Source organism: Ostrinia furnacalis, unplaced genomic scaffold (genome assembly GCF_004193835.3).
Source record: "Ostrinia furnacalis isolate ACB-3 unplaced genomic scaffold, ASM419383v2 OfSCF0682, whole genome shotgun sequence".
NCBI lineage: Eukaryota > Metazoa > Arthropoda > Insecta > Lepidoptera > Crambidae > Ostrinia > Ostrinia furnacalis.
This window is the reverse complement of record NW_021130921.1, coordinates 1,386,319-1,411,709: the sequence shown is the minus strand read 5'-3', so window position 1 is coordinate 1,411,709 and position 25,391 is coordinate 1,386,319. Positions and strand designations below refer to the sequence as shown.

The 25,391-nt window shown below is 38.4% G+C and overlaps 1 protein-coding gene across 2 annotated transcripts in view; it reads right to left on the bottom strand.

Moving 5' to 3' along the window:
* Window positions 1-515: 515 nt before the first annotated feature.
* Window positions 516-25,391, bottom strand: part of LOC114366754 (fibroblast growth factor receptor 3) — a 166,659-nt gene continuing 141,783 nt past the window's right edge. Inside the window, exons 7-14 of one of the 2 annotated variants that reach the window (XM_028323723.1) lie at window positions 11,701-11,767; window positions 11,272-11,301; window positions 10,442-10,565; window positions 7,292-7,414; window positions 6,632-6,766; window positions 5,573-5,768; window positions 1,169-1,380; window positions 516-825 (exon numbers count right to left, since the gene is read on the bottom strand). In XM_028323723.1, coding sequence (XP_028179524.1) covers window positions 554-825; window positions 1,169-1,380; window positions 5,573-5,768; window positions 6,632-6,766; window positions 7,292-7,414; window positions 10,442-10,565; window positions 11,272-11,301; window positions 11,701-11,767 — 1,159 coding nt within the window. In that variant the 3' untranslated portion in view covers window positions 516-553. Of the gene's footprint in view, window positions 826-1,168; window positions 1,381-5,572; window positions 5,769-6,631; window positions 6,767-7,291; window positions 7,415-10,441; window positions 10,566-11,147; window positions 11,302-11,700; window positions 11,768-25,391 lie in introns of both variants that reach the window. The other variant, XM_028323722.1, reaches the window with a different exon arrangement.

The window sequence follows — 25,391 nt, the reverse complement described above, 5'->3', positions numbered from 1 at the left end:
TCGCAATGGGACCCCACTCAGCGTTTGTTTACTTGAACGCGCAAATCTCCGGAACTACTGGTCCGATTTGAAAAATTCTTTCAGTGTTAGATAGCCCATTTATCGAGGAAGGCTATAGGCTATACAACATCACGCTACGATCAATAGGAGCAGAGTAACAATGAAAAATGTTGCAAAAACGGGTTTTCACGCGTACGAAGTCGCGGGCACAGCTATCATGTTATAAAATATCATTGCTTCTCGACCATTCAATTTTAAGGTTTACATTTTGGTGACTTTATGTATCCTGTGCCTTATAAAGTCTTATGGTGCCGCGGCAACCTATAATAAGGCAGCACTTAGGATTAAGTTCGAAAACGTTGTAAAGATTAATTTAGTGTATGCCTTGTTGGATGTCCTATCAAACACAATAAAATAAAATAGGTAACCGTAGTTAAAGACAATGAACGATATCCAAAGGGTTAAATAAAAAACGTTAAAGAAACAACATTAATCATAAAACATTTAATGTGAAAAATCGATGGGGTAACAACAATATAAATATTCAGTCTTTTCACCGTTCACATTCGCTGAATTCGTAATCATCGAATGTGTCCATATCTTCTGATGCTAGCAAGGAGTCGAGGTCTACGTACAGTTGCTTTTGGATGGACAGTTTTTCGACTATGCTGGCGAATGAGGGTCTGTCGAAGGGGTCTTCGGCCCAGCATTCTACCATCAAGTCGTAGAGGCGGGGGGAGGCTCGGGCAGGCTTGGGTAAGCGCCCGCCGCCTGCTAGGAACGGCGGGACTTGGTGATTGCTTAACTCTGCGTAGGGGAAGCCACCTGAAAATAATAATATTTGTCTTAAAGGACGTAGCATTTATCAACCCGCAAAGGGATCGTAACCGTATCAACTCGAGGCGGTCAGTATTCTTTATAAGATGCAACACACACTTATCTGCACCGTCATGTAAACGTTTTCATGAGCGCCTAGTAAAAGTTTCATTCGAGAGGCCTTCATTACGCGAGTTTGCGAACGGTCCGTTAGGTGGCGCTGCCGGTATAGTTTTATCAAAGAAAGGTATAATCGGTGTTAAAATATAATAATAAAATTAAAGCGTGACCGTGTTTTGTAGACCCCAGGCCTGGAGAGTCCGAAGCCTGCCTTATAGCAAGGCATTCTTACCTAATGTAGCGATCTCCCACAATAAAACAGCGAAGGCCCAGACATCGCTGGCGCTGCAGTACTGAGAGTGCAGGATGGCCTCTGGGGCCAGCCACCGCAGCGGGACCGGCCTGGACCGCGTGTGGACGTAGACCCCAGACCTGGAGAGCCCGAAGTCTGCCACCTTTAGCACTCCTGCACCGTCCACGAGGATGTTGCGGGCTGCGAGGTCTCTGGAATAAATAATATTTGAATTAGATAAAAGGCTCCCTTTTAACATTTAAAGGATTGTTAATTAGACACAAAGTCGATTCGTCAGTGGTACTTTTGATTTCAAATGTTGATTAGTGATGTCGTACGCACGCGTCTATTTGTCACGAGAGTGCAGAGTATTATAAAGCCGTATTTTACTAACTTAGATTGATTTTGTGGCTCTATTATCAGTAGAATTTGACACATTAATGAAGGAAAAAGTTAATAAAATATGTAGTAGAATTTGACACAATAATGAAGGAAAAAGTCATGTAATACTTATAAGAGAGGCAATGATGATACATTGCTTGCACAATGGATGATAATGGCAAACATGAAAAATTAGTAGGTATACGTAGAACCCTTTCAGGGACTTAACACGTCCCGTCGTTAGAAAGAGGGATAAGTAAGTATATTATTACTACGTGTTAGTGTCTTTTACATAATATTTTTCTTTTGGATTCCTAACGTTATTGTTTCCTGTTAAAATCTATTAATATTGCCTAAAGAAATTTCGAATGGTTTGAGAAAATAATCGGATGGAGGATATCTCCTTCCATTTCTTCCTTTTTCGATGGAAAAACGGTTGGAAGGAAATTTTACACCTTTTAAAATCACCTCTAACACCACTTTAACTTTTGGGATGTTTTAAAATTAATTTTCTTTTAGCGGTTATGTAACAAACTACTGAAAGATATCGGTAAAAGTACGAAATACGGGACTATCAACTATCAAGCTAAAGGCTGTACCTTTATGTACTTGTGATAGGTGTTATTTTGCTACTAATGTGAAGTCTGATGTGCTGTCAACTGTAGACCAATTTAGCGTATCACTCTTGTCTTGACGCTTGTGTTAAGTTTTGAAGTAACTTTCGTTGCTACCTAAACTATTCATTTTGTTCCCAAAGAAGTCTCCTAACAACAAACTTTAAGGTATATTATCCTGCTTTCGCCTCCGAGATTTATTTTACCATGTAGTACCCCTGTACGACAACCCAATCCGCACACAATATTCAGCGTAGTAGTATTAAAAAACAAAAGAGCGGGCAACCCCACCCCTACCACGCTGTGGGCTCGGTGTCCGAGCGGTCTCATTCCTTTGTGCGCACGCGCAACGNAAAAAAAATTGAAGTCAGTTTTTTTGCTGATTCGTGATCAGAATAAGCTACTTAATCAACTCCCTAAATATGGCGGGTATTGAAATCAACACCCTGTATACCATGGACATTAGCAAAAACAAAAGAAAACTATGTGTAAAATGGGATTGAAAAAAACTGGTCCAAATTAGCGGACTCTCCCTTATATACCTTTTGTCCCGAAAATAAATGTTGAAGGGGTACAGGGAAACGCTTTGTTGGTTGCTTTGTACCTACTTTCGCATGTTGGTCGTATATTATAGAGTCATATACTTAAGTAGATAACTATGGTCTTGATAACGGGACTATTCCTACCTCTCGTTCCCACCACTTGTGTAGCCAGGATCTACAGCTTGACCGCCATAAAAACCCAACCAATGAAGGTCAAGTTTTTCCCGGGGTGGGTAAGTTAAACTGTCATTGGACCCGCAACGAAATTAATCAGAAGAACATAGGAGGAGTTCGAAATTAAGGTTCGACTTCCCTCCACTGCAAAGCGGATGACAGGTGACAAACAAAGGTTCTTGATAGTGGGAAACCTATTTCACACAGGTCCTCAAACCAATTAAAAGAGGCCGTCTCTCGAATTGATCTTAGTCGGGAATCAAACCTGTAACTGCTTTTAAGTCTCACACTACTGGGTCAAATGGTACTTCTGATATTGTCAAATTCGTCTAACAAATTGTTCACTTAGAAGATAAACGTCTGGAACTGTCTTTCGCCCCGGGGTTATTAGTTATTTATTATGTCCCATACACAGGATTTTTTAGACATTATAATAAATTACTCTAAATTACGAGTATATTATAGAGTCAAATAAAGACTTTGGATAGGAAATACAAGATACAAGTTTCAGCACGAGTAATTAACATCTGAACATTATTTTTATTAGTTGTATTGTATAAGTATGGTCGTTTATTTTTTAGAATAAAACCTCTACAAATACACTTATTGTGATTTAATAACAATGGTTTTAATGACGAATACATTGTGAACTTTACAAATAAACTATGGTCCTTTTTGTGGAATTAGCTATTTCATGTTTAAAAACAACACGTCGTCGAAAGATGTAAAAAAATTCATTTAATTTTTGCAAGTAGGCTTTTAAAAAGCACTTTTACACGTCCCAGGATTAACCCTACTACTGCTTCGGGACAATAAATGGGCCAGTGCTGAGAAGAAGCAGCGCAAGAAACTCGGTCACTAACAGTCCTATTTTGTGCTAACAGTGAGATCTAACCCGTCAGCGGTACCTACATCTTTATTTGTTGTTGTCAAATCTATAGGATTTTCTGTCTACGTTTATAACTGAAGTCTCTATAGAAATCAAAGGTCCGCTCATTTTACGGACGGCATTGTAACTGTCTTTGAGTCTCTCGGGGGTTGACCGCAAGGCATTATGTCCAGCCAATTTTGGAAACAAATTATAGAATTGTTTTAGGTTGTTAGTTTGTATTAAATAAACAAAATATAAGCACAATTTGGATATAAATATTGATATCTATCACTTTTAACTTAAATTCTAGCTGATTTCTAACTAACTAAAATTACTAAAACAAAATTTTGTTGAGCTAAAATAGCAACGATGTTGCGATGTCCGTATTTCGTAGGTCTACCTAATAAAATAATTAAAATTACCTATTTAGGATTCTTAATTTCTTAGTCAACCTAAGCTAACTTCATGCTAATATTGTTGTAAGTAAAAGGTGCAATTTTTAAAATTTACTTATTTTAAATTATTAATGATGCTGTCAACAGTACAATGAACAGCCGCAACTGCTAAATTATTTAAATTAGAAAGCTAAGCTCATCCCTACTTAAATAACCAAGTTAATAATTACAACATTAATTTTAAACAACATAATTATTTGCTTAATTCATCATAGGGCTTATGCACGCTGAGTTTGTGTTTGTGCGGGGTAATCTCAGAAACTCCTCTGTGGTCTAATCCACCTGCTTCAGACCCAGAGGTCCCGGGTTCGATTCCCAGTAGAGACATGTTCTGTTCGGTTCTGGCTTCCACTAGCCACGGGACTTAGAACAAGTCCTACCACCAACCATGCTACTGACAGCATTGTTGTGTTCCGACAGTTGGAGGTAAGATAGCCAGTTCCTCTGTGGTTGAGGATTCCGAGTAAAGCTCGCTTCGATCTTCGGCCTGGTCAATACTTTCCATCAGGTGAGATGCAAACCAAGACCTTTCTCGTTGTGGATAAAAAAAACTACTTACTGTATGTACGGATTTTTATACCAAGAAATATAAGAGCATATTTCGAGGTAGGTTATGGGGTCATTAATGAACATTTTGTTTGAAAAGCTTAAAAGAGCTTTCGCTGCGAAAATCATCTGTAAATTAATTAGTGTTACCCGTTCCAGTCCGGAAGGGTTGCTATTTATAAATCACCACAAACGTGTAAAGAGAATTTAACACACTTGAAAACATTATGGTTTTCGAATTACAACACAGAGAGATACCAGCCGGGTTAGGATGCGTGACGTGATAAAATCTTTTCGATGATTTTAGACGATAAATGTATGGGCTTATCGCATAACATCTATAAAATGCTTCGATAAAAGTTTATCATGGCAAGTTCATCCTAGGCCTACAGAACGTTTAGAATTTACCGAAACAGGTTAGAACAATGGGAAAGTGTCCAGGAACTTTCAACTTGCCAACTTTGACCTTGTAGCCTTGTAGGTCATGGAAAACCCATGGAAACCCTCGCTCGCTACTTAACAACTATGAGAAATTAGTTAACCTGGGTGGGAGAGATAGGTGAATGACACAATTAATAGTTTAGAAATAGTGCTCATCAGGATTGAAACACAACAGTTATAAAGAAATACATCTTTGCGACAGTGCATGACAATAGCCGAACGGGGAAGATGTCGAATTGTAGAGTCGGCGACTAGAGATCCAAGGACCGCTCTGGTTCATCCCACTGGACTATTGTGCTGAACCCACTCGTAAAACAAGTATATTTAGCATTAATATGAATATTTATTTGAGCAATAAAAATTAATGATTTTTTACCAACCTGTGCGTGATTCCTCGCTCTTCCAAATGCCTCATGCCGAGCGCGACTTGCAGTGCATATTCTCTCATGGTACTGCAGTCCAGCTGCAGGGCAGGTTCGGCCACGTAGTGGTCTCTGCTCTTCAAAGTTTCCTCCTCAACGTACAACTTCCCATCTGAGAGCGCCGGATCCGAATCACCAAGATTCGTGTATTCCGCTGGAAAGCAACATTGCCGCGTGAAAAAGTTCAGGAGATGTTAAGTTTGAACATGGTTACGATGCCAAAATAATGTGCTTCATAACGTCGATGTTGTACAGTTACATTACGTTGACTGGTAGGTCTGCCATTAGTACAATTTTATAAACAAAAGGAATAAATAACTAAAACTCTAGCTAGAAATATCAAACCGTTATTATTTTTTGTTATAAAATGATTGAAAAGTTTTTGTTATTTCAATGTGAAAGTTACTTTGACAAAGCGTGGGTATTTAGGGTTCTGTAATCAAAAAGGCAAAAGGGAACCTTTACTTTTAAATGTTTTAAAAATTATTGTGTTCTGGCAGAGGTAAGGTGGCCACACAGATAAGGAGATATCTGTGGGTAGTAGTTTCTCTATGGAGGATACCGGGAGAAACTCGCTTCCACCTTCGACCTGATCATTACTTTCCATCGGGGCAGACCAAGAGCTTCCTCGTTGTGGATAAAAATACGTTTCTCAACTTACTGTCAGCCTCCGACGGCCTGCCATGGGTGTCGCTGCCCACTCGGCGAGTGACACTGGACCCCTGGTCCCTCCGTCGCCCTCTGGCAGCCCTGAGCAGAGTGAGCAGGTCTCCCCTGGGTGCGTGCTCTAGGAGCTCATTGAAAAAGAGCTTTATATTTATAAAAATACGTGTTACTGTCAGCCTCCGACGGTCTGCCATGGGTGTCGCTGCCCACTCTCCGAGTGACACTGGATCCCTGGTCCTCCGCCGCCCTCTGGCAGCTCTGAGCAAAGTGAGCAGGTCTCCCCTGGGTGCGTGCTTTGGAGCTCATTGAAAAAGAGCTTTTATATTTATAAAAATACGTGTTACAACTTACTGTCAGCCTCCGACGGTCTGCCATGGGTGTCGCTGCCCACTCGGCGAGTGACACTGGACCCCTGGTCCCTCCGCCGTCCTCTGGCAGCCCTGAGCAGAGTGAGCAGGTCTCCCCTGGGTGCGTGCTCCAGGAGAGCTATAGAGGTACAACACATTATTTAAAGGACTACAAGTCTACGGAGTTAGTTAGTTATGGAAAATCAGGAGAGCTGGAAAGTTAACAGAATACAATCTTGATAGAAATGCCTTAAGCCTTAATGGCACAATTCTTTGATATTTAATTTTTACTAATAGTACCCAGTCACAGCTACAGTCCTAGGTAGAAATGTAGAGTCATACCTATTCTTTATTCTGGTCAGAAGCGTTTCAGTGTCACTAATTTCAATCTTATATCCTTGTATCTTTGTATGTAAGGCGTAAAGCCCCATATTATAAAGTGTTACCCAAGAACAGACCTCGCCTATAATTAATTGGTCTATGTAGTGAAATTCAACCAATCCCAGCCTTGAATATAGCATAATAATATACTTTGACTTTATAGTTTGAGTAAAATTTTCAGCGTCGTTTTATAAGGGTTAACCAGTAGGAGAAGGTAACTGCCAGAAGGCTGTTTCTTAATAAGGTCGTAAAACTACAGGCCTTAAAGGTCATATACACTCACCTATGAGGGGTGCTCTCCTGGTGCAGCAAGCGATCAGTCTGATGACGTGCTTGTGGGAGCCGACGTGCTTGAGCATGACGATTTCTCGAAGAAAGTCCTGCATTTCTTCTTCTGATACGTTTTCTGTGAAAGATTTATTCGTAAGTTAATGTATATTTCAGCTATTGTGTGACAATTAAACTAGAGTCAGAATTTTGGGCTGAATCTGCTGTTCTGACTCCATCAGACTGTCGCGGTGGTTTACATTAGTTAGACCATTGAAACATGAACTCATAAGTCGTAATGAAAAATCTAGAGTCTACCTGTAATGTCCACAGCTGTGCGTTTCTCTAGAACAGTGGTTCCCAAAGGTTGGATGGGTAGGCTGGTGTGTCGTTTTACAGGCAGGCATGGTCCACTCAACAATGCTCGCTCTCGACCCACCACTGGGTCGCGACCCATAGTTTGGGAAACCCTGCTCTAGAAACTTCCTGCCCCACACAACCAAACTTTGGAATGGACTGTCGTTTGCGGTATTTCCGGACTGATACGAGCTACAATCTTTCAAGAAGTAATCGTAAGATACCTTAAAGTCTGGCAACCAAAGCATCTGTAACTCCCCCGGTGCTTTTGGTTCATACTTAACAAAGAACGTTTAAAACTCGATTCAATTTCAGTAATCGAATCTATTCTGTGATTCGTACCTACGTACCTACCTATAATTTTGTGCTTGTGATTGGTTTAGATTGAAACTCAATTAATCGCAAAGCCCCAATGCATTGAAATTGATTTAAGTTTTAGTTTCGTTCTGTGTAGGTAATGTATTCATTATGTAATAATAATTTTCATCTTAACAACCTTTTACATACCAAAACAAATATTGAAAGTCAAATTGCTTTGAAAAGTTCACATTAATTAGATTTCTATACATGTTTCTGAGCGGTTTAATTAAATCTCTCAAAAAATAAGGGGGGTTATGCTTAACACAAATCACCCCTATAGCTACCTAATTAAAAGTTTGGAAACAGCAATTGAACCCTTGAAAATGAAATAAGCGTACCTCTAACTTCGTAGATTGATGTTATTAAAAGTTTATGTTTGGAATAATCAATGTAAAGCTGGTTTGTCTGAGGAGTGTTTAACTTTTAATAAACATGTTTTTAGTAAAATAAAGTTTGTACTAGGTATATTATTTAAAAATAACAAAAGTCTGTGTTTTGTTGAAAAGCGTAGGAAAAACGCGCTCTACGTGTCGGGCTCGGGCCGCATAGCCGTAAGAAAAATATAAAAAGCGTTTCGTTTCGTTTCGTTCGTCTGTTTAAATACTTAGGGGATGCGATTTGTACAGCAGTGGACGGAATTTGATTGAGTCGACAAAATAATAATCATTGGTATTTAATTGTGATTAACAAATTACTGATATTCCTTTAAAAATTAAAGCTCGTGCTAGGAGTGGGTTCACCAGCATAGTACCTAGTGTAGACTACAGTAGTTCAGCCTCAATGGGGATCGAACCAGCGACTCTCCGATCGGCGGCTCGAAACCGAAACCTTTCAACTATTGTCGCCTCGTTATCATATAAACTATCTAGCTCAGAAACTACCGTAACCACGTAACTTAAATTAAGTTGGTTGTGTAACCTTATAAGTTATTTAAAACACATAAATTTTAATGCGTTTAATGTTTACGAAGATTAAAATTGCGTTAGATACGAGTATATCAAGTGAAGACAATAATTTTCTCCTACATGAATTCCCATGGCGTACGTTTATGGCTATCATAAATAATGAGTCTAAAACTTAACGCGCGTATTCACAAACGATGCTTGCTTAAGTGAAGCAGCAAATCGAACGCACAGCATTGAATATAGCTCTGTGATTGGTTCGTGTGTCACCCTGTGCGTTCACGCGCACTGTGAGACCTCATAGTGATGTTTGTGAATACGGGCGTAAATGTCGCAAAAACTATTTGGGTTATCATGTCGCTTCTTGACTTAAGACATCTCATTAAGACATATTTTACAGCTTCTGTAAGTATTACAGTATGTTTTACAATGTAACACCTGTGTACTGGTGAGAATATTGCTCGAGAGTTCCAAGTTTTAATCAAATTGAACTGTGAATTGAGTTATACAATACGGTTAACTTTGATCTCACTTGTGACTAGTATTATTAGTTTTACAGGAAGATTTTATTGATGCCACTTACAAATTTTAGAGTAAGTAGGTTAGTACCTATTGAAAGAGGGTTCTTAGGGCCTTTAACATAGCATACCTACATAATACAAATCTATTTTTAACTCAGATGCAACTACAAGTGTATTTTCTCAGGTCCATCTTTGGGCATTTGAGGAACAAAAGGGGGCCTATTCCTAAAAAACACATAGTAAATTACAGAACGTTTACGTACAACTGCAGGTTGCTGTTAAGTTTTTTCTTATCAGCAGACGATACGTGGTGAAACGTAAGACGGAGCCCTCTCGATCGTACTACTATTGTTACGCTTCATAGGAAATAGTAGAGGTCTACTGCACATTTTCCCTAGCCAATGTCAGACCGTTACCTGCCTCTCCCCCTGGCATGTCTACATAAATATAAACTAGTTGCTAAAACAGATGCGACTAAAGTCGTTATAGCTGCCCTTTAAGTGCATTTTCTCTTATGAAGGTCGAATCGTGGATACCTGTCAGCATTTTAGCAGCAACAGTGATGGTCTCTCCTCCAGGCATGTCCAGCTGTGCTGCGTGCACCCGGCCGAAGGCACCGCTGCCGATCAGGGCGCCCAGGTGTAACTAACAAGTTCTGACCATGTGCAAATCCAGAAAAAAACCCTCCGCCACCCATAGTTCTTCCTTCCTCGCGGCGTACAAACTGAATCTCGAGAGAGAGCGCGGGTACTGCTCGAGGCTCTTTTCCCCGTTAGCTTTTGCTTCGCTCCCTACATTTTTTTTCTGTTCCTTGTCCCTTCTCATTGTCAATTCTCCCCCTTCTGGGACTTGACACCACAAGACGGTACTTCGCATCGGGCTGCTAACGTAATAGTACATCTCTTCTTCTTAAAACTTCGCCTAATTGTGTACTAGGAGTGCGCCAACTCGAGCAGTGCAATCCAGTTACTACGACTACTCGTGAGGTCCTGGTGATAAACAAACCCAGAACAGTTGAGTGCAAACCTGTCAGCATTTTAGCAGCAACAGTGATGGTCTCTCCTCCAGGCATGTCCAGCTGTGCTGCGTGCACCCGGCCGAAGGCACCGCTGCCGATCAGGGCGCCCAAGTGTACCCGAGACCTGCTGACCTCCCACTCATCTCCTAACAAGTTCTGACCATGTACAAATCCAGAACAAATCCCTCCGCCACCCATAGTTCTTCCTTCCTCGCGGCGTACAAACTGAATCTCGACAGAGCGCGCGGGTACTACTCGAGGCTCTTTTCCCCGGGAGCTTTTGCTTCTCTCCCTGCAATTTTTCTGTTCCTTGACCCTTCTCATTATCAATTCTCCTCCTTCTGGGACTTGACACCACAAGACGGTACTTCGCATCGGGCTACTAACGTTGATAAATAGTACATCACTTCTTCTCAAAACTTCGCCTAATGAGGGTTTTCGCGTATAAATATCGGCTAGATGGCGGGACGTGGATGTGGGGTCTGACTGCTGCGTGATTGGTGGATTTTGATATATCTGTCAATGTCATGACAAAAATAACCAATCATGCAGCATTTGGACCACGCGTCTACGTATTGCCATCTGGCGGATTTTTCATACGCGAAAACCCTCATTGTGTGCTAGGAGTGCGCCAACTCGAGCAGTGCAATCCAGTTACTACGACTACTCGTGAGGTCCTGGTGATAAACAAACCCAGAACAACTGAGTGCAAACCTGTCAGCATCTTAGCAGCAACAGTGATGGTCTCTCCTCCAGGCATGTCCAGCTGTGCTGCGTGCACCCGGCCGAAGGCACCGCTGCCGATCAAGGCGCCCAAGTGCACCCGAGACCTGCTGACCTCCCACTCGTCTCCGAATGCTTCTTCAGTCTGTAAAGGGAATGCTATTTGTATATTTTTGCTATAGTTAGGTTAGGTTTCCACCAAAGCGGAGGTGAGAGGAAATGTACTCGTATTTGAATAACCAATCAGATTTCCGAACCGAAGCTGAGTGGGGTTTTGTGGAAATAACGAAATCTTCTCTGTTTTCTAACTTATGACGTTTCCCGTCTGTGCCATCGTGGAGAGTGTAGGTGAAATTCACCTTTTGTCTCTGCAGGAGATGTTAGCAATAAAAAGTAGTAAATTCCTACTTATTATACGTCATGGAAATCATGAGTTCCCGATTATGCTTTTTCTAAAGAATAACGTAAACTGTAATGACGTGATAAGGGTGGTCGAAGGATACAGTGTGTTGGAAGATAATTCAGTGCATCATTGTTTAATTACCTCAAACTCTTTCTGTACATACAGCGGGCTCTGCTCGACCTGCCCTCGGGCTGTGATCTCCGTGCTCCTGCGGACAATAGCTTTTGTTCAGACAAGATGTAGATGAACATTCAATATAAAAACAAAACATTATTTATAATACATTTAGATACCTTTTAATGTGGACAAGACAAGAGATAAAGCGTTGAATAGAGCTCTATGATTGGTTCGTGTGTCACCCTGTGCGTCCACGCGCACTGTGATACCTCATAGTAATGTTTGTGAAGACGGGCGTGTACTTATCAGACTTGACATTAGTGCTTTCATGTTCAATAGAGGAGTTACAATCACATACAAAGTTTGACACAATACATGATCCCTACCCTGAGGTCACTTCATGCTATTATAGGAGACCAATCAAAGTAATGATGACAGTAAACATAGTTGCAAAATAATGATTATATTATCATTAAAACATGATCGGGACCCGGTGGAGATTAGGTTGCACCACTCGGGTGGGCTAGCCGTAGCGATGCGTAGTATCGCTACCATACGCAATGATTAGTGATGTGCTGAGGACAATATCGATATCGAGATATTTTCGATGGCTGTACTTATTTTTTTAATCCAATATTTAGCTTTACGCTCCACTGACTCACTTTGCCAAACCACATAACAAAAAGTCTAAAGATGTATTTTCATATCTCTACTACAAATATTAAATGTGTTGTTTTCCACACAAATGGTTATATTATTTCTTTTTTATAACTTCACCTTTTTTGCGAAAGAAGGAAGCTTAACGTTATTTCCCAAGGTTCAATCTATGAATTCATTCAATGCATGAAGACGTTACACAAGTCAACAGACATTATTTTTGTAAGTATAGGTAATTGGTATATGTATTATAACAGTGTAGTTCTACATCGATAAAGACTGCTCTATCTATTCTACAATTTTAATTACACTACACAAAGTAGGTACTCGTAGCTACGTAGGCACTTTATTTAATGCTATATTGTTCCTCTAGTGCTAGCAACCTACTCATTAATCAACATTCAAAGGGGATCCGCCGGAATAATTACGAATCGCGTAATAAATTAATAGTAAGTTACAAGAGTAATTACATCTATGTAATTAGCTGTAGCTATTTAAGTACAGCGGCCTATTTAGTGTTTAGCTACGAATTATTGAAAGCGCGAATATTATAATTGCTGTTTGTAATTTAAGCCTCTAATTAATCAACTAGGTATGTGTACAAGTATAGTACGCGCCGATAATGTTAGGGCAACTTTGTAATTGAGTTAAATGTATACTAATAACGCTGATTCATTATTATGGTAAGGCAATCTGTTCAGGGCCTTTTGATAAAGGCATTGAATTCGAACCGAACGAACCTTCATTTCGAACTCCTCCTATGTTCTTCTGACTAATTTCGTTGCGGGTCCAATGACAGTTTAACTTTCCCCCGGGAGCTTTCAACTTGACCTTCATTGGTTGGGTTTTTGTGGCGGTCAAGCTGTAGATCCTGGCTACACAGGAGTTGCAGTGGTGGGAACGAGAGGGGGAATAGTCCCGTTAAAGGCATTGAATTATATTTTGCTATCCAAGATATTTATCGTATACAGGGTGTTAGGTAAATGGGTATCTGAGCCGACACTAGCCCATGTTAACTTGGGCATATAAATGGTATGGTGATGTCAGAAAATTGATATCTTCATTTTAATTATTTTAATTTCCATACAAATCGGATATTGTAAAAAGTATTTTGTATGAAAATTAAAAAAATAAAATGATGATATCAAATTTCTGACTTAACTATACCATTTTTATGACCATGTTAACATGGGATAGTGTCGGCTCATATACCCATTTACCTAACATCCTGTAGTGTCTATCCATTTGGAAACCTAAAGTTTGTACGGCGTCAAAGTTAATCGACTTTACTTTTGAAAAATGTATATTAGTGTGAGCTGTAATGATAATTTATCTGAACGAAACAAAATAACCACAGGTTTGCACTAAGACTCCGTTACGTTACCATATCGAAAAGCACGACTTTGATTTTAACTATCGATAAAAGAAATGTAATCGCCACATCCCTAAGGTCATGGGTCGGGTCACTCTTGCGCAGATATATGTTCTAACTATAGTGACGTAAGTTTTACGCAAACGTGCTTTACCGAGCCGCTCACATACTATCAAAATCTTGAAATGGACCTGTCAGAATTTAAGTCTTAACACTTTGATAATAAGATTTATTGTGCTATTTAAGTGTTGAATTAAAATTTTGTCAATCTACAATAATGACAATGCCTAATCTGGCACATCTTAAGGTCGCAATTTTAAAGAATCTGAAGAGTTTTTAAGCCTTGGAATGTTAGTATTAAATATTGAGTTGATCATGAGATACTTTCAACATCATCAATTTAAATAGCACAATAAAATCTGTGTCATATTTACAGTCTACTATAGTCGGGTGTCGGTGGACAGATCGTCATAAATAAAATAGACAATACTGGTGAAAGATGTTCACAGCCTAGTCCTCACAAACCACAAAGAGGTCCACAGCACCTCAGAATAAAAATTGTTGTCGTAAAATAGATGCTATTTAATAAGATGCCCCAGTGTTTAGATTAATATGTTGTCATTCGTACCTGATCATCCATTCACTCTACTAAAGTGGAAATAAAATGTGCCTCACTTTGTCAAAATATAAAATAGAGTTTTATAACCTCAATAAACTTATCCCAAGACTGAAAAATAATAAAAAAGAAACAGTACAAAAAATAAGCATGAAAATCTTGGATCATTAATACTTCGTCGCATTCAACCAATTAAAAGTTCTCCATCCTTTCGATTTTATTGTGACACGTGATCCTCTAATGATCGCTTTTGCAATGACACAGAACCCCATAAAAGTCGATGGCTTCTGCAGAAATGGAAGGGCATTACTGTGCGACCGGTTTTTTGGATCTGGATCTGTATCATCGACCACTCACTTGCCCTTTGACCTTAAAGAGCATACAAGGTGTTAATTTATATAAGAGACACCGTTAAAAACTTAAAAGAAAAGATATTTCAATATGTATAAAGGCAAGGGCAAGAATTTAAACAGTTATAAGGGACCTTTTAGTTTACAATCTGCGTAACTTTCTTCTTGGAAAATTAATAATATTCCTTTATTTTGCTCAAGTGTTTTCAACCCATGTGTAAATCATTTCTTAAAAAATAAATAGACGAAGCATAATAATTAATAAAACAAAATGTAGAATTAATTTCTTACCTTCTCGATGAGTTTTATGAATTTAATTAATACTGTATGCACTACTACTACTGCTAACTGTATGCTTCCCAAAAATAAATGAATAAACAGGGAGAATCTATCTTAAAACGATCAGTGATCAGATCAGATCAGTAACTGCTCGATTGTTGCCAATAATGTATCAATCCTTACACCCTATATTAGTCTTACGATTCTCAAGCACACTACAGTACAGCGATCAGTATCGGATTATATCACAGTGCGATTTAAAGCAAATGACCTTTCACACGCATATTAATCCTTAGGTAATATCTCGCTTACTGATGTCATTTTATTTATCCAATTACGGTTTGTTTACTACCTTAAGAAGAAAAACTCGTTATCGATTAGTAAAAGATACTTAGCCTAGACGCAGACCACCGACTTTTAGTTGGGTCGGACTGTTAATAATCAGTATGGAGATGTATAAAAGTGCGCATATTACACCGATTTGGTATCGACCGATTCTTCATACAAATTAGAATCGGGCTCGACTATATGGCTAACTAAAAATGGGTGGTCTGCGTCTAGGTTTATGTATCGGAAAATCACTGTTGTTCGTATTGATTACTGTGATTACTGTGTAAATTGGATCTGTGATTTATTTTTTTGATCTAATCTATCCTAAATGGAGCAGATTTATTTATTTATTTAGGATAGAGGCAAAGTGTTTCTATAGTTTTTATGTTAGTAATAGTTAAGCTTCGACATTTCATGAGGTTGAGTACTTTACTTGTACGGATTAGGTCGTAATTACCTAAAGATTTATTTAGGAAGTGATGAAGTAATACGTACTTAATTATGATGTTTATGAACAAAACGATTAACTTATTATTAAACCCAAAACCTAGTATAAAATTAAATATGCATATTTAACCCCTCGATTATCGGGTCTTAACTTTATAATAATTATAATTCACTCTAAACGCTCGGGGGTTAATAGTTCCATAACGGTCGGGTTACGGTTTGGCTCCCGTAACGTAAAGTCAATGTTCTACCGAGGGGATACAAAGACAATCGTCGACTTTAACCCGTCGATAAACTCCTAGAGTTGCGAAACTTATCAATATGCGACCAGTTTCCTCAATTGATTTTGAGCCATAGGGCCCTCGCCCACGGCGACTTTTTGTAGCGATGCAGTCGCGCTGCTGTAGCCAAGCTGTAGCGCGTTAGTAGCGCGTTGGCAACACTTCTGTAGTGCGTTGCAAATGCGACTAACGCGCGTGCATGAAATTATTCAAACTTGCTGTTTAAGTTTTTAGTTAACAACTAAGTAAATAAATAAATACTGTTTTTTGTATAATAAAGTAGACAATTAGTAAGTACTGAGAGTAAATTTTTGAATTTGTGTGCTGAGCCTGAGATTCTGACACATGACCTCAGGATCGAGAGACCAAATCATTATCACTAGACCACAGAGGCTGAAACTGGAGTAAAGAAATGGGCCACAACAAATACCTAAAACCGATAAACCTATAGATATTATTTGATGCCCCTACAGTTCAGTCCGAAAGCCCCTAATGCAACTTTTGTTCAAAAATCAAAAAAATCAAAATCAAAAATATTTATTCAGTTTAGACCATAAGTGGCACATATGAACGTCAATAGAAAATAATAAAAAAAGAAAAAGGTAGCCCTTATGGGGCACTTTACATGTCTCCTTATCTTTTGGGCCCTACCAGACATTGATTCCAATGAATCAGAATGATATGTGTCGCCATACATTTTTTATCGACAAAATCGATAGTTTCGGTCCCTACCCTTTACCGGAGTGCAGAGAGCAAAATGCATCGGCATCCGACCGTTCGGTTAGGTCACACGCAAGACGATCTTCGGACCTTTCACTAGGAAATACTTGGCATGGACGTGAATTTTAGAAGAGTCACTTTCGTTTGATTTCGTAACTGAGTTTTCTAGTGTCATCCACAAGACGTTCTGGGGTCATTTTGCCTTCACATCGATAGCAATGTCTAATTACATATTACATAATGGATGTAGCAGATGTTGAAAGATATGCTAGGAAAAGCGACATATTCCTCCTTTGTCAGACTACTTAATCCAAGGCTGGAATTTTTCAGATTTTACTACTTTTTTTTCTGGATTTTTTTTGCCTCATTTTATATCTCACACCTATAAAACTCTTCACAATCTAGCCTTATTAAACTATTCTTGTCATAATATCTTAATTGACTCCAAAATCAAGCGAAAAAATACGACAAATTGTATAAAATCTTTGCACCGCTCATGTATCAACTTACAGAGCATGTTTTGTTTAGTAATTTTATTTCCATTGCGTTTACCGCAAAACACTGAAGAAATGTAAAAGCAAACACTTAAAGTGCGATTAAGGTTAATTTGTACCGGTTTGGGTAATTCGCGACGGCCTTCAAGGTTAAAAAGCTTAATCTGTAATTTCGACTTTGACTTTGATCACTATTACACAATGCAAAGATGGTCGACGACATTGTAAAAACATAATATGGCTGGTTGAAAGAGCCACTCTAACCGCAAAACGATGTCGTTATAGTAGCTGTATCCAATTCTGTCGTAGCAGCAGTTAAAAAGATAAAGAGAGAGACAGAATGCGTAGTTTCAGTCTTCGTGATAGGTTTTACACCCTGTATGTAGTGCAGAAAATTGAGAAAAGATTGCATAATAGTAATTCGGCACAGGTTACCCTGTGCCGAATGCCGTTTATTTACATAAACGGACTAGATTTTTAGGATTCAAAAACCTGTTCTTAAATTACCTCAAGGGCGCATTCTGGGACCACTATAGCTCCCGTACATATTTAATGGATATTCATACAAAAGAAGAAAAAGTTGTTAGCATATTGACATTTTTTGTATACGAAACACCTACGTCAAAACGTCAATTCAGGTAAAAGCTATGGCAGTTGTACAGTCGGCCTTTGATCTGATATCGGAATTTTAACAAAAGCCACATTCAAAAGCAAATACTTTCAATTAATACTACATACTAGACATTATGGAAAGCCTTGGGGGAGGCCTTTGTCCAACAGTGGGCGTCATTTGGCTGAAACGAATGAACGAACTACTAGACAAGCTGTTTAAAATAAAAAAAATATAACTTCTAGTATCGTACTCTACATAAATTAACAAATGACAACGTTAATGTTAGCTGTACTTTGTTTTTTAAGCTCCAGCACATCCTGTGTAATAAATAAATGTTTCTTTTTTCTTTCTTTTACACCTGCTCTTCACACTCGCTCATTTTGATGTCATACTTTTAATTTGTGAATAATAATCTCAGTTCAGAATAATGTCTATAGTCTTTCAAATCTTTGGTCTTCCTCCTCAAATGATGGTACGAATACCAAGTAAGTAAGTACCTACCCACACTTCATATTTCCCTGCGATTACTTAGAAATATTTCAAAAACACCTCCTTCACATTCAAAGAGGAAATGTACGGCTTCATATTTACCTACATAGAATATGATTATATTTACGTACGAGGTCGGAATCCTGTTGTTTTATTGACACGTGCAAATGCGGGCTTATTGGATCAGGGGGGATTGTGTCAAAGTGAGGGGGCTATAGAAAGATCTGGGGGCGGCTTACGTTATCAGCTCTTAAAATCAGATCTCCCCGTTTCATGTGGAAGGCTGGAAGAAAACGTAAGTGGTTATTGGTTATACGCCATAGGGCTGCGAGTAACATCATTGAGGTAGCTTAAGTTGGGTTAGTTTTTTTTTTATGTTAGGAGGCAAACGAGCAGACGGATCACCTGATGGTAAGAACCCGGTAAGTGATTATTTTTTGTTTATTTTGTTACACACAAATCAATCAAAGGTCAAGATTTCCATCCAACCATTATCTTCTTGAATTCATCGATGTATCAAGCAGGGTGATGTCCTATACTACATTTTATGAACACGTGGTTGCTCCGAGTGAGTTTTCTCTACTCCATTTTTCATCAGGTCTGCGACACAATATGACGTATTTATGGCCTTCCTTACTACCATTTTAGCTTGCTACTTCTTCACTATGTCTATTACCTGTCTCTTGCCGAATGACCGCGTTCTGCATTTTGTCCCTAAAGGACCTAGGTCTAGAGTTCACTAGTACATGTAAATCTCTCTAAGATCGAAGTAGTGTAACTGAACCTTTCTTCATCTTACAAATGCCTAGCATCAACCTTTCCTGGGCTCGCTAAATGACCTATATGTAGTCTCTAAGATCTTAATAGTAAATTTTAATCCTTCATCAGATATCATCATCATCATTATCATCTCAGCCATAGGATGTCCATTGCTGAACATAGGCCTTCACCAATGCTTTCCATGTTACCTGGTTGGTAGCGACCTGCGTCCAGCGAAATCCAGAAATTTCAATTAATTCTCATTTTTTATGGACCTCATCAAAACGCAATAAAGTTCAAAATGACGTGGTTACAGCAACCATTGACTGGTTGCGGGTTTGACTGCGATTATGACCCACAGTGTGGGACGTCCATCTACAAGGTGGACCGACGACATCGTAAAGGTAGCAGGGAAGCGCTGGACGCAGGCCGCTACCAATCGATCAACATGGAAAGCATTGGGGGAGGCCTATGTTCAGCAGTGGACGTCCTGTGGCTGAAATGATGATGATGATGATGATGACCCACAGACGCACCCCAGACAGCTGATCGTTTGCATTTTGAAAGTCGTGACCGGCCTGCATCGGTAATTGCTGAGTGCATTAGCCTTCATTGTGCCACTGAACGACACAGAGTCATTAAAAGGGGCTATTAGAGACTCTACGGTGATATATCATATCACTCGACATTTATCGATTAGTTATTTGTTTCAACTGAGAATGGTATAAAGTCTGAGCCCCCTTAAAATTACAAAACTAGAGGTGCAGTGTAAAATGTCCATAGAAAAAAAATGGATGATCATTGGATTTAGTCATACATTTCTAATTATTACACATCCCGTTTCGCACTTTCAGAAAATGCAAACAGGATTCACAAGGTGGTTTATTAGAGTACCTATGCTTTTCAATTACCAGTGACTCACTCGACTTTGAATAGTCATATTTGTATAGTGGTTTTATAACAGCACAAATCTAAACTGGATGAGAATGCCTTATGGCATTAAGTTCGCAGTGTTAAAATTTTGGCTTTAAAGTATAAATAAATAAATCTATAGGAAATAAATGTATAGTACCTACTTCATTCACTAGACTACCAAGAGTAGGTGGGTAAAAACCAACTCATTGATCCAAATCCAAACCAATTCATTGAATAATCTACATAAGGCAGTAAGAGAAGTCGTCTGCTTCATAATAAATTAGGCATCGCTCCAATTTTCTGTCGCTCTCAGAGTAAGCCCCTTCGTATTCACACAGTTCTCACGCAGTTCTTAGTCCCATCTCGCGTTCGGTACGCGGATTGAATGTTAACAAAATCGGACGTTCACTTATTGGCGCAGTATCTTACGTAACGCTTTCTACAAGGCACATTTTATTTTAAAAAGGATATTTTATGGGCTGTGAAGAAATATCTACGCAATATTATGGGTGAAGCGGACCGGGCAATAATAATAACGTCGATATTACTGACATTCCTTTCTTTGGTAGTGACATTCAAAATCTTCCGATATTATAGAGCGACAGCACTGTAACCGACATTCCTTTATTCGAATCACCACACTGTCAGTGGTAATGGCATTACTTTTATTGAATGTCAATAATACTAATAGTGTCAGTTCCGCAACTTTCTATAGGTACTTACATATTACTATAAATAGGCTTTTTAGAGTGCTCTTACACGTCTCAGCATTACTTAAGCCCTACCACTGTTTCGAGACAATAAATAGGCCAGTGCTGAGAAGAAACAGCGCAAGAAACTCAGTCGCTTCAAACAATCCCGAAACATGATTAATTTGTAATAAGGATGTCAAGTGTAGAGTCCTTAAGGAATAGGTATAATTATTGGCGGTTATAACATTACTCATGGCAGTTGGTTTTGCCAATTTGACGTTAACACTCAAGTAATTGTTGACCTACTAGCCGTTTACCTGCGACCCGCCCTCGGGTATCGGTTGCTCATATCTGGGTCAAGTTGAATCCCTTAATGTTTACTGAATAAAAGTGGGAATAGGATTGTTTTACCTTTACTAGTTTCTGCTCGCGACTTCGTCCGCGTGCAATAGTTACTTTGGGCTAGTGATGATATGTAGCTTAAAGCCTTCCTCGATAAATGATATCTAACACTGAAATATATTTTAAAATCGGAGTAGTTCCTGAAGAAACTAGCGCGTTCTAGCAAATAAACAAACTCTTAATATTAGCTTTATAAATTAGTAAGTATAGATGGTACACATGGTGGACCGACGACCTCATAAAGGTAGCGGAAAGGCGCTGGATGCAGGCCGCCACCAACCGGCCATTGTGGAAATCATTGGGGGAGGCCTATGTTCAGCAGTGGACATCCTATGGCTGAAATGATGATGATGATGAAGTATACATAGAAGTGACCATTGATTATATTAATCAGTAGCTATGATTTCTAACCTAAATGAGTCAGACTGAAAACTTTTTGTAACTTTGACAATTCTAAGAAATGGCTTCTTGAAATCTTTAGTACCTACTTTGCCCGCGTGCTTTAAATATTAATATTTTAGTATTTTCTGCTTTAAGTAACGTAAAAATAATAAGGCTCTATTTTATTATTATTCCATGATTTTATTCAAAACTCCTTTCATATTGCACTGGAACAATATGATGCCATAGAAAAATAAGCCTTAATTGTGGTAATTTTAGGATCTTTTGTGTCTTCGCTAACCCTAATTAATAGCAACTTTATTATGTTACAGTCAAAACTCATAATCGGTCAAAATCACTTTTGACTGCAAAAATCAGTCAAAAGTGGTTTTGACTGATGCCCTTAGTCAATATCACTTTCGACTGATTTTTCCAGTCAAAAGTGGTTTTGACCAAGCGCGTTAGTCAATATCACTTTTCTAATTCAAGTTAATGAGTGACTTTCAGAGGTTGGTAATTAGGCCTATTTTGTGAAGCAGACTAAGGGTGGGTTGCACCATCTTACTTTAACTTTGACAAGCGTCAAAAATCTGCCAAACTCCATACAAAAACACCGGTTATTGTCAAAGTTAGGTGGTGCAACTGAGCCTAAGTGAGTCTTTTAAGTTATTAATCGAGGTTGTCTACTGCTTTCGAATGTAAATTACCTGAGAATTCAGGGCAGAAAAGTTCTCGAGTGGCGACCACGGATGGGGAGATGAAGTGTGGCAGGCTTCCCAATCAGTGTACCGAGGGTCTGGTGAAGAATTAAAGCGCCTGGATATTGTGAGCTGCGCAGAACTAGTCTTTGTGGAAATCCTTGGGAGGCTTTTGTCCAGCAGTGGGCGTCTTTTAGTTGAAACGAAGGAACGAATTACCTGAAGGTAGTATGGGAGATGCCTTGAAGATTTCTGTTTCTCTGATGATCTCTGATGATTCATGACTCAAATATATGAAGCCCTTTCATTGCTCTCAATGCTCTTAAAAATTTTAAGTTCGACTTTCACTGTGGCTTTTCGATCTTGTTTATCAAAATGACCCAATTCAGTGACAAAACACTTTGGGAAATTTGAGTCTGCTTATTTAGTTAAATGTAATCAACTTTTCTAATTGGAACTGTCTTAAGTATGATACTGAAATGATACCTAAAGTTAGTGGTATAATTTTGATTAATTAGTATTGATTTTTAATTAGTTTTGAAATTGCGACAGATGTTAGGATGACAGTAAATCAAGCTGCCTATACTATAGAGTTAAGCTTTAATAAGTGAAGATGAAAGTATGGATGAGAAGTCATATTGGTGGTACTGGTAGGTAGTACCAGTAGTTAGGAACCAGTAGTTTTTTAAACTACTGGTCCCTCATTGTAAACTAAGGGTGAGTTGCACCATCTTACTTGACTTTAACAAACGTCAAAAATCTGTCAAACTCCATACAAAAAGCACCGGTAACTGTTAAGTTCTCCGCAATGTCATTTCCAGTATAATTAATTACATGTAGAATGTCCAAGAAAGCACAACAAACATGTCATAATACACTTTCATATTACGTAACGGAGGTTATTGCCGAGTGATTCGTGGGTTTCATTCAATAAGGATGCAATGCTGACTCACTCAAGGTACCGTAACGAGGAGACGAGGCTAAAGGAACAAACGTAGATATTAACCATATACGAGTGGACTCGGCTGGTTCATTTTAAAATCTAGTAGGTAAGTGCAGCGGAGTATTTTTAAAGGAGAGCGAAAAATCTAAAACTGACATTCATAATAACGGTGTAATGGCAGCAGCTCACTTGAGCTGAAATCGTTTATATATCGGTTACCATGCTTACCATTACTTAAAGATAACCGATAATTTATGTAAAAATATTTAAAAAAACGTATCCTTGAATACTAGGCACATTCTAAAAGTTTGCTACAATAAATAAATAAGGATAACCGCAGACTTCGTGTAAATAACTCGTCTTGGCCCGTACCTCCATAGTGGAGAAAGTTTTCTAGTTGTCTTTGCCAATGACCAATCAATGATTTTGATTGAGTGACTTTGTCTGTGGCACTACAAGTACTAGAACTTCGTGATAACACCGATGTAGGTATATTAGACAGGCACAATGACTTTAAATACTTAGGAATATGAGAACTATTTCACAAAAGGTTCTTGTTAACGACTATTTAGTAAGTTTGTTTCTAAAACTAGTCAAACTTAATTTCACGAGTAGACAGTGTTTTGCCACTTCTATGCTTTTTTCGTTTATCGAGTAGACAAATCGGTTAACGAGAGGAATCGAAATCGGAGATGAGATTGGAAACTTGGTTGGAAATACATTTTTATGTGATTTTTGATCCATGATCGTTTTGTTCACAGTTTAGTGGAGATGTGAGTAACTTCTGAACGTTTTGTTCGAACACTAATCCGATGACGACGAAAAATAAAGTAAGTAGGTATTTAACAGATATTAATGATTATCATTAATTTATTTACAGCGTAATTAAGTAGGTTAAAAAAGAATTTGACTGTTGACTCTACAAGAATCTTTTAAACATCTTTTCACAAATTTTGTTGCATATTTAGCATAATATGGTCTAATAACCATTTCAAACCATATTCAAATCATGTCTGAGACTCAAGTTATGAAACGAATGACAAAAAGAGTGTTATTGTATGCAATATGGCAGCAACCGCACTTACTTCATTTTTTCCGCATATAACTGCAACTGTACCATGTAATTATGCAAGCAGCGTAATTTATGTAACACCCAAATTAAAACAGATTAGGCATCTAAATGGCTGTATAATGGGGCACTTAAGCATAACATTTATTTGATTTAACTTCAGCAGATCGTAAGAAGTCGCTTAGAAATTAATTTTGGGTAGTAAGAGTTTTAATTTACAAAGAAAGTTGTATGAAAGTCATCCGCCTCTGTGGTCTAGTAGTCAGTCTCATTTCGAGAGGTCCCAGGTTCGATTCCTAGTGGGGGCAAAATTTAATGATCGGTTTGGATAGTGATAGAACTTATTCTGAGATTGACTGGTTACGAGTACAATCTGCCACCATCTTAACAACAATGGTAACAGCATTGTTGTGTTTCGGAGGATATAGCCAGCCTTTTAGTGGATGAGGATTCCGAGTGGAGCTCGTTTACACTTTCAGCCTAGTAAATATTGGCGAAGTTAAATAGTTTTATTAGGGCTGATTTTTCAATCGTTGGATATCTTTTAACTGAAGAATAAGCTTGTCATTTTGACATATTTCCCATACTGAAACTGTCAATGTGCCAAACTTATTCTTCAGTTAAAAGTTATCCAACGATTGAAAAATCGGCCCTTAAATACCTATTTCCATATCAGACTTAACATATCAGTAGCTTAATCATATTTTAATATTCAATCTGTGTCTATATTGAATCAAAATTGTACTGTAAATTGAACGAAAACAGTATTCTCTTGCTTGTTATTTTAGCTAAAGTAGAGTCCTGAAACCTGATATTCAATCCAAAAAGTGATCCCGACCGCAAAACAAAATATTACTTAGTAATATAATATCTAAAATATCGAAAATCACTTGTACCTACCTACCTTTCGATAGTGTCGATCGATCAGGCTACACATTTTACTCTTTGCGAAATCGCCCTTATTAAAGAAGGGTATAAGATACCTCACTGTTTCGATGGGCTGTCGCTGTTAGATTTTTTTTTTCTGAACATATTAAGTTTCCTAGGCACTTTTATTTCTAACCTATTAACATCTTACCTAACACTTACTAATGCCCAGTTTTTTTTATTCATAGTTAAAATAACGAATTGTTAAATTTTGCTACTAATGGTTAAAATTTTAATGTTCCATTTATCGTGTTTTGTTACTTTTTAGTTAATTGAAACTC